At 43.9% G+C, this 9991-nt stretch overlaps 1 protein-coding gene across 5 annotated transcripts in view; it reads left to right on the top strand.

The window, feature by feature from the left end:
* The window catches only part of ralgps2 (Ral GEF with PH domain and SH3 binding motif 2), a 65373-nt gene extending 55926 nt beyond the window's left edge, over window positions 1–9447 (top strand). For 2 of the 5 annotated variants that reach the window (XM_029429274.1, XM_029429273.1), the window contains 12 exons: window positions 612–749; window positions 2477–2567; window positions 2800–2876; window positions 2971–3109; window positions 3287–3438; window positions 3527–3581; window positions 4117–4194; window positions 5154–5259; window positions 6083–6175; window positions 7328–7433; window positions 8080–8171; window positions 8480–9447. In XM_029429274.1, the coding sequence (XP_029285134.1) occupies window positions 612–749; window positions 2477–2567; window positions 2800–2876; window positions 2971–3109; window positions 3287–3438; window positions 3527–3581; window positions 4117–4194; window positions 5154–5259; window positions 6083–6175; window positions 7328–7433; window positions 8080–8171; window positions 8480–8509 (1157 nt within the window). In that variant the 3' untranslated portion in view covers window positions 8510–9447. The remainder of the gene's footprint in view (window positions 1–611; window positions 750–2476; window positions 2568–2799; window positions 2877–2970; window positions 3110–3286; window positions 3439–3526; window positions 3582–4116; window positions 4195–5153; window positions 5260–6082; window positions 6176–7327; window positions 7434–8079; window positions 8172–8479) is intronic. The other 3 variants (XM_029429275.1, XM_029429277.1, XM_029429276.1) reach the window with 3 other exon arrangements.
* The last annotated feature ends 544 nt before the right edge of the window (window positions 9448–9991 follow it).

Raw genomic sequence — 9991 nt, 5'->3', positions numbered from 1 at the left:
TCACTTCTAAAGCTTGTTAAGCTCTGTTTTCACAATGGTGGGAAGCCGCTCCTGGGTTTGTCTCTCAATATTAATATTTATGTAATGGGGGACTAAGAATATCTCCGCTCCGCTCCAAGTCTGCCAAAAAAGATGCAAGAAGAAAGGGAACGGGGGAAAAGAGAGATGGTCTTTAGTTGGAAAGGCTGAAGAGAAGATCAATCATCCACTGAAGGCACTCCGTTAGATCCATGGGGAGCAGAATAGGAGAGATGGTGCAGAGTTCTTGTTTCTGTATATTTCGGCTGGTGTTATATCAAACAAGCAGTCTGCGATTACCAGCTGGCCTTCACTTCTAGAAATCCACAGCTGCATGGCACTTGATTCATGCATCCAAGAAAATCTGGCCCTGTTTGTGTTTGTGTGTTTGCTTTCTAATGAGCTGAGCTGTCTGTGTTCAGGCAGGAACACCCTTGTGTTCCCCACTGGTGTTTAATATAACACCTCCTCATTTGGCTTGCAGCGGGGCCCTTGACTCACTAAAGGACGAGATGAAAAGGGACGAGGCCTGTGTGTTTCTCCTGGTTTGATGTAACATGTTGCGTCTTTCTCTGTCTGCTGCTTTGTTTCAGGGATGTACCTGTCCGATCTGACGTATGTAGACTCGGCCTATCCCTCCACGGGCAGCATACTGGAGAACGAACAGAGATCCAACCTGATGAACAACATTCTCAGAATCATATCGGACCTGCAGAGATCCTGCACCTACGGTAAGTTATGTACTTTCATAGGATGCAAATGTAGTGACAAGAAAACTAGAGGACCCAGGTTTAAAGGGACAGTTCACCACAAAATCAAAAATACATACTTTTCCTCTCAGCTGTAGAACAATTTATTAATCTAGATTGTTTTGATGTGGGTTGCCGAGTGTTGGAGATATTGGCCGTAGAGATATCTGCATTCCTTCCAATATAATGGAAATAGATTGCACTTGACTTGTGGTGCTCAAAGCTGCAAAACTCAAAAGCAATGTCACTTTCCAGAAATCATGACTCAATGCTGGCCTCTTTGTTCTAGGAGGTGTAGGAGTTTAACAATATCAACAAAGTCCTGCACACGAGTCCAAAAAGACTGGTTGGGAAAATGGTGTTTATTTATCCAATGAGACGGATCTTTTCATAATTATTGTTTGATTCGTGTACAATATTATATTTCACATTTGGCACATTTCCTTACTTAATTTACTGATCGTCTAAAGACCTCCATATTTGTTTTAATTTTTTATTTTGGATCTGGATCAGTCAAAATGTGTGCAAAGAAAACACAACTCAATTTGAGGAGGTACTATACTCTATGTTAAGAATGTCATAATTAAACCCATTTCTATTCCTTGTCATGCCTGCACCCCTCATACTTTCATTTAGTTTCAGTGTAGTCTTGCTGTCCTTGCTTATTAGTCAAAGAACTACAGCTTACAGATTCCTCCCCCGCGTGGCCAGTACACATTCAAGTAGTTTTTACATGGAAGAGAAACCGTGCATCTCAGGGTCGAAAAGGGATAATAAAGGAAAAAGACATGCTATGCAGCTATTACCTAGCAACACTCAGGCTATAGGAAGTAAAAATCAAATCAAATTTATTTGTATAGCCCAATATCACAAATTATACATTTGTGTCAGTGTGCTTTACAGACTGTACAGGTTACGACACCCTCTGTCCTTAGACCCTCGCATCGCACAAGGAAAAACTTCCTAAAAGAAACCCCATAATTAAAGGGGGGAAAAATGGAAGAAACCTCAGGGAGAGCAACTGAGGAGGGATCCCTCTCCCAGGACGGACAGACAATAGATGTCGTGTTTACAGGATAAACAACATAGTACAAATACATTTGACAGAAATTATGTTGTGTTGAAAAAGAGAAAGTTTGGATGAATCCAGGAAAATGTCAAAAAGGCTTCCCGGTGTCCAGCAGGACCAGGGCAGCAGGCGCAGCCACGATTCCTGATCCTGACGTAAACTTTATCAGTGGCAACCTGCCACATGAGAGACAGAAACTCTGGGGATGATACCCCGGATGATGAGTTAGTAACATACATTTACATAAATGCATACAGATGGAGAGGGAGAAGAAGAGAAGGAGGAGAGCAGGGAGGTGTCCCCGGCAGTCTAAGCCTATAGCAGCATAACTAGGGGCTAATCCAGAGCAAACCTGAGCCAGCCCTAACTATAAGCTTTATCAAAAAGGAAAGTATTTAGCCTACTCTTAAATGTGGAGAGTGTGTCTGCCTCCCGAACACAAACTGGAAGCTGGTTCCACTGGAGAGGAGCTTGATAGCTGATAGCTAAAACTTCCTGTAATTAATAAAGTTTTGACAATATTAGTTATCCAAACTCCAGATGTGCTTAACATTCTAGATATGTTGGCAGGTTTAGATCACATGAACACATACTGTGTGTGTATTTATTCTCATGTTGGTCATTCTCTTCCCTCTTTCAGATGTGCCAGTGTTGACTCATGTACAGAAGTATCTCAACTCAGTCAGGTACATCGAGGAGCTGCAGAAGTTTGTGGAGGATGACAATTACAAGTAAGAAAACCAAACTTTGCCTCATAATTTTCTGTCACAGGAGAAGTTTCCTGACAGGAAGATCCAAAATGTTTTTCATCCTGTTTATAATGTTACTGTTTGCTCACTGGCACAGTGCTCATCGGTCTTTCCCAAAAATATTCCATCCCCATAATTACTTTAATGATGAACTATTTCCCCCTATTTCCCAAGAGGAATTCAAGCTGGTGGTTTTTCAATGTCCTTTATCTAGGTTGTCGCAGAAGATTGAGCCAGGCACCAACACACCACGAGTAAACGCCTCCAAAGAGGATGTTGTCGGTAAGTTTGGTGAGAAATGTAGAATGAACCCTTTTTATCAGCTCTTTTCTTTACGTTCTTCCTGGTCTATAAATTCGTCCTTCCCTCCCACTCTAACCTACAGGCCAGGAAGCGTCAGCATCTCCTCTCTGCGGCCGTAAATGTACAATAGCAGCTGAAGGAACCAAAGTCCCGGCCACACCGCCCTCCCCCAGGAACCTGCTGCCCTACGGACACAGGAAGTGCCACAGCCTGGGATACAAGTCAGTTTGTGTTTTCAGTTATACACGGTAGAAAAACTGTATTTTCATCAGTCAGTAATGCATCAATCCTTTCGGTAGATCACGATGAAGATGGTGCCCTGAAAACCGTACAGAACAACGTTGTGCTGCAGAAATACTTACCTCTTTCTTTTTCCTTCTATGTTCCGGTCGACATAGTTTTATCCATAAGATGAATACAGTGGAGTTTAAAAGTGCTACGTTCCCCAATGCGGGCTCTCGCCACCTGTTGGACGACAGTGTTATGGAGAGCCACAGTCCTACCAGGGGACACGCAGAGAGCTCAACTCTGTCCAGTGGTATTTCCCTTGGTGAGACATACACATATACACTTATTACTATGATGCACAGTTTGTATGTTCTGTGCATTTTTTGTAAATGACTTGTATCTGTACACAGGGAGCAGCGAGGGCTCTGAGCTCAGTGAAGAGGTGTCTTGGCCAGCTTTTGAGAGGTAAGGTTACTATGGCCGTGTCTGCAGTGCTTTTCCATAACATCCACATGTTAAGATCATAAAATATGCCCATCCCTGATGTGATTGTATCATTTTCAAAGCTCTGGCCTCAAGACACAGCTATGCGAAATGATCGGCCATTAAAACTCACCGCGTGCAGCCTTGCTTTTAGCCTTGCAGCCAGGGCCGTCATGCCTCATCCCTCCACCGCTGCTCTCAGATGCTTCTGCGGCAGCCTGAAATGTATTAAGAACTTACCATTTAAATCCCCTAACCAGTAGTCCCTTCATGCCAGTAGTGTCTGGAGCCACACTGCCCTGAGGATCATCTGAACCTTCTTTCCAAAACACTATTTATTAAAACTGTTGAATAACCATATAAACACTCATTCATCAATAACTCCTCTAACCAAATGGCAGCTCCTCCATCCAGCCCTAACCCATGCAATCTGAAGGGACAAACGTCAACAACAAAAAACAGCCTTAACAGTGTCCCGTGCCCCCTATTCTATCCTGTCTTATCCTATTCTGAACAGGACTCGGTTCTATCACTCTCTGGGCCCAGTGACCCGTGTGGCCCGCATCCCCTACAGAGGAGTCCTGAGGCCCAGCAGGTACACACATCCCGACCCGAACCAACCTCAGCTGAACCAAACCCTCTCTTATCCTCACTTCACGCCCCTCAGTCCCTGCCAGGGGCCGCTGTATGCTGGTTCTTAGAGTGTGTGTAGTGCTGGGATAATCTGGTGGTGGGAAGTGCGTGTGTGCGTGCGGTGAAATCATGGGCAAAGGATCTATCAAGGAGGTCATGATTTTTCATCTTTTGCTGCATACCATCAATCTATAATCCACCTTTTGCTTTCTTAAATTTCTTGCATGTCTGCCACACACACACACACACACACACACACACACACACACACACACACACACACACACACACACACACACACACACACACACACATTGGTTATGGTCAACCTGGACTTCTTCTTGTGATAAATTTACGAGATATTTCACAGCTTGGAGCTAAAAATGAGTTTCCACAGACACACCGAACTCCATGTGTTACTGGAAACAAACTGTGACATCCTCATTCCTGAGGAAGGGAGGAACAGACTCTTCAGGATTATTAAGGCCAATTCTCATGGACTCTGCATATAAATGCGCCCCTTGCGGTTAGAGACGGGTCTCCATCTGTCTCTCTTTCTATTTCCACCAGGCTTCACTGGGCTCCTGCACTGGGCTTCCTGCTCTGATCCTCCAGGCAGACACAATCTGCTCACCACCTTGTCAGCCTCTGCTCTTCTTTGTGCAGATAACAGTGTTAGGATTTATAGCTGTGAAATTCATTTCTGTGAAAACAAGACAGACATACGGTCGATGTAGCTTTAAAAAAAAATGTGCTTTCATGAAGCAGAGTTTAAGGTCGCTTTGCAGATTGCGTCTGCCTTTTCTAGTAGTTCATCTCAGATGTTGATCTTCTGTGCGTGCATGCTTGAGAACATGCATGTTCTTTCTGTGTGTGTGTTTGTGTATATGGCTTGTAATGTTTGTCTTTGCCCTGTTGTAGCTCAGCGGAGTCCGAGGAGCTTGCAGTTCACCTCTATCCCGGAGCAGTGACAGTGCAGGGGGTGTTGAGACGGAAGACTGTGCTCAAGGAGGGCAAGAAACCAACAGTGAGATCCCACACACACACACACACTTGTATATACATACGTATACATACGTGTCCGTGTGCTGTTCATACACCTATACTTCCCCACCATACAGGAGCAGATGGCCAATAAAAGCTGTCTGCAGATAGGGCCTCAGAGACTCCTCAATCTGCACAACTTCTCTGTTTCTCTCTCTCCTCCTCTTTCCCCGCTGCTTTTGTTTGCCTTGTGCCTCATAAGCCATTTTTTATATTTGCACTGAGATTATCATATTCTGTTTTGACTGGAAACAAATCTGGAGCTCTTTATGCAGTTGAAATAACTTAAAACTGTCATAGGTATAGTGGATGATTTACGACCTCTTTAGATGATGTAACAAGGTCTGAAATATTTTTCCAAATTTGGCCATGTAGTTGGGCGAGTATTAGTTTGCAGGTTCACTTTGTCCCTTTTTTTTCTTTCATGTGCTTTTCCTTCATCTCATGACTGATTTATTTTTGCTCGTATTAGTCTTTCAAGCTTTTAGTGTTTATGGCACAAGATGCTAATTCTGCACACTTATTCTCTGGTCATCCAACCAAGCATAGAACAGCAAGCACTTATAGTTCCCCAAACCAAACAATCTTCTTCCCTGTGAGTCTTCTCTCTAATCTCGTCTCTTTATCCGTCCCAGTGATGCAGAACCAGAACCGTAATAAAATCCCCCCCCCAAAAAAAAACATCCCCCCCAGAGTTGACTCTTTATAAGGAATCTGATAGCATGTGAGGTTCATACTGTAGAGTGTTATTGACTGACTAAGACTGAAGTGGAGTTGAAAATTCGATTTCACTTTTGTGCCTCCAGGTGGCGTCATGGACCAAATACTGGGTCGCTCTTTGCGGGACCCAGCTCTACTACTACCCTGCCAAGTCCCTGAAGGCCACAGAGAGAAAACATGTAAGTCACACAAACATTCACACTAGAGCTGCGGCCATAAGTTAACTAATAAGAGAAGTCCATCAACTGAAATAATGGAAAAACTGCTTTTTTCAGCCTCTCAAATATGGAGATTTTTTTAAATTTCTCTCTTGTATATCATATTGAAATTAATATGTTTGGGTTATGGAGTGATGAAACTAGACATTTAAAGACCACCTTGGACTTTGAGTTACTAGGATGTCCATTTTTTACTTTTTTGTGACCTGGTAGAGACCAAACAATCAATTAAGAGAATAATCACCAGATTAATTGATATTGAAAATAATTAATTTTGCAGCCCACTGATCCATCACCATGTTTAACAGTCTGAGGGCACATTCATGCCATGCATTTCTGCAGCGGATGATAGACATTTTGGAGGTTTTTACCATATTTATTTGTTTAGGGAGGTGATAACTGCGAGACTTCTGAAAGCCTTAGACCGCTTCCTGCAGTTGTTGAGTGAAGTGAGAGTAAATGTACCACATTACCCCAAAACACTTGGTTTTACTAGGAGCCGACACATGATAGCCATCACTTACTCATTCTCAGAAAGTTTGATTAGAGAATGGCAACACACTTAATGTTTCTTCTTCATGTTCTTCGGTATGCACAGGAAAAGGGAAAAAGTCAAACATTTTAATGTAGTTTTTGGCACAATTTAAAAACGAGTGGTGCGTGTTCGGTGCATCTGGCTGTGTGTGTGTGTGTGTGAGGTGAGTGTTTGGACTGTATCAGTTTGACAGGAACATTTACTGAAACTGTACAGGAGCTCAGAGGAGAGCGTAGAAGAGAATGAAGGCTGCAGGGTCGATAAGAACTGGAAGAAAACAGTAAATGAATGGGCTGGGCGGGGGTCTGGAACAGCGGGGAGACAGACAGATGGTAGCACTCATTGAATAATGAAACCAATGACATCACTGCAGTCCTGTGTGTCACTCACAGGCTAACGAGAACCTTGTGGAGTGCAGGCTCACAGGCGAGATCCAGCGGTTTCACACACACACATACACACAAGGACTGTATTAACATGTCTTCTTCTTAAGTCAAATGTAGACACAACAGAGTCGTCATGAGAAAGAAAATGAACTAACCCTAACCCTAACCCTTTCCACTTCGTCCTCTGTCCAGTTCAAGTCCTCGTCCAGTAAGAGTGTGTGTGTGGTGGGTCTAATGGCAATGATGGCTGACGATCCAGAGCATCCCGATGTTTTCTTGCTGACTGACTCCGAGCACGGTGAGACACACACACACACACACACACACACACACACACACACACACACACACACACACACACACACACACACACACAAAAGGTAAAGCTAAACGGAAATGACTTACACAAGCAAGCAGTCAGCTCTCTGAAAACGGATGCAGTAAAAATGTGAACTGGGTCAGTGGAGTTTGGTGTGATTGGTGACATCACCTGTACACAGTCACACATGCACACACATTCACACACACACACACACACTCCGATTCCATCTCACCGAACAGTAAGGCTAACTGTCAGGTTAAGTATGTCAACTTTAACTTTCTTGTCCGCATGGGGTCATTTGTCTTGCAGCCAGGTACAACATAGAACACACTGAGACGTAGACACACAAACTTCGGTCATATCTAGCATTTTTCATGTTCATACACAGCTGTTAATGCAAACACACACACACACACACACACACACACACACACACACACACACACACACACACACAATCCTCCGGTTGCCTCTGCTCTGAACTTTTCCACAGTGTGACTTTGTTTATATTTCACCAGGCGGGCCAAAACCAAGTGAGGCTTCAGCCATCTTTCCAGAGTGTTGAGAAAGCAGGTGGAGACGAGAGACCTGGCATCTAACACTGTTTGTCTCTGTTACTTAGGCAACACCTACAAGTACCAAGCAGGGAACCGAATGAACGCTTTGCTCTGGTTCAAACATCTGAGTGCTGCCTGTCAGAGCAACAGGCAACAGGTATGGAGCCGCATAAACACTCACACACTGTTGAATATTGCCTATATTATTTATGTATATAAGCGACAATTTCCAGTCATTTTCTTTTCTTTCTACAGACAGTCCTTGTTTCTACACTATTGCCAACAAAATCATTAAAGACTCTTTAAAATTCTTTTATGCCCAATCTTCCCTACAACAATTATTTGTCACACATCTACAGTTTATCTCTCTATTTCTATATTTTATTCATTTGTATCCACCCCTACCTTCCTATATGTATGTCATTCAATATTGTCTATCATTTTGACACCTCACTTTCTTCCCAGGTGCCAGCCAATCTGATGTCATTCGAGTAACCGATGCTATGAAATGTGTCTGAGCAAAGGGAGAGAGGGATGAGGAACCAGACGAGGAGGAGGAGGAGGAGAGGAGGAGGAGAGGAGGAGGAGGAGGAGGAGGAGGAGTATTGACTCAGTAGTGGGAGCTTTCACTGCCATGAGCCCTGATCTCCGATTCTATCCCCGGCCTCACTGCAGCCTCACCTGCCACCACTGCCTTAACCAGAGTACCCTGTGTGTGTGTGTGTGTGTGTGTGTGTGTGTGTGTGTGTGTGTGTGTGTGTGTGTGTGTGAGTGTGCGTGCTTGTCTATGTTAAAGAGAATGCAAGTGTGTGTGTGTGTGTGTGTGCGTGGATGGAAGTAAGTGTTTTGGGTTTACTGACTACTGAACAAGGACCTGCACCACTGCTCGTGTCTCCAATTTGCTCTCAGTGTATTTAGTTTTTACTGTCCAGCACTTCAGTGGAGCCGCTCGCCTCCTCCTCTCCTCTCTCGCAGACAGATGAGCAGTCCTCGGATGGACAGAAATAATCCGCTCCTCCGTTGTTGTTTTTTTAAAGGGGTTAAATATTTTTATTTGTGTCCCCGCCACGCTCAAATGCAAGATTTCCGCCTTCGGCTGGACACACAATCACAACACGCACTCTCACATCGGACTAACCCGTTGGACTTTGGAGGGTTTGAAAAGTCTTTTAGTTACTTGGTTCACACTTTAAATTGTTGTTCTCTTCATTCACTTGGTGTTGGCTTGGAGTCACATGCTTATTTACATTAACCGCGCACTCACACCCTCACACACAAACACACACAGGCCTAATTGATCACGTCGTCGTAAAAGCGTAAGGGCTCTGATTCGCAATCGATTCCAGCAGAAACAATTCCCACACTTCCTGAATGTGTCTAGTTTTTATTATAGAACTCTGCCCCCCCCCCCCCCCCCCCCTTTTTTTTTTTTTCCTCATATACTCGCTAAGTGTTCTGTACGTATGTGTGCGTGTTTGTATAAGTGCATTGGGGGAGGAGGGGTGCGGGTGTGAGGGCAAATATCTGCTTAAATTACAGGAATCTTGTCTGTGTTCCACGTAGGTACGATCACCCCAGAATCTAAGCTAAGACGTGTTCACGGTTGGGTGGAGTTGATCCTTTTACAAACCTGTATTTCGTGTTCTCCAGTGTTGTCCGCTCCCTGTCGTCCGACGCTTGGTTCACCAGACTCACACAAACACTAAACACTAAAGACTTGAAACTGTGAAAGAGTCCGAGAGAGAGAGAGAGAGAGAGAGAGAGAGAGAGAGAGAGAGAGAGAGAGAGAGAGAGAGAGCAACAAAAAAAGACTCATAATACATGATTTTATCCCCTCTTCTTCTTCTTGTTGCCTGATATGGTTTGAGCCTCTCGTCTAGAGCAGACATTCAAAGCTACCTGGAGCCATACAGTCTACTTTAAATCTTGTTTGTTGATATTGTTTTGTGTTAGTTTTTTTTTTTTGAGAGGGATTGT

Source organism: Cottoperca gobio, chromosome 4 (genome assembly GCF_900634415.1).
Source record: "Cottoperca gobio chromosome 4, fCotGob3.1, whole genome shotgun sequence".
Lineage (NCBI taxonomy): Eukaryota > Metazoa > Chordata > Actinopteri > Perciformes > Bovichtidae > Cottoperca > Cottoperca gobio.
This window is presented reverse-complemented; position numbering and strand designations above follow the sequence as displayed.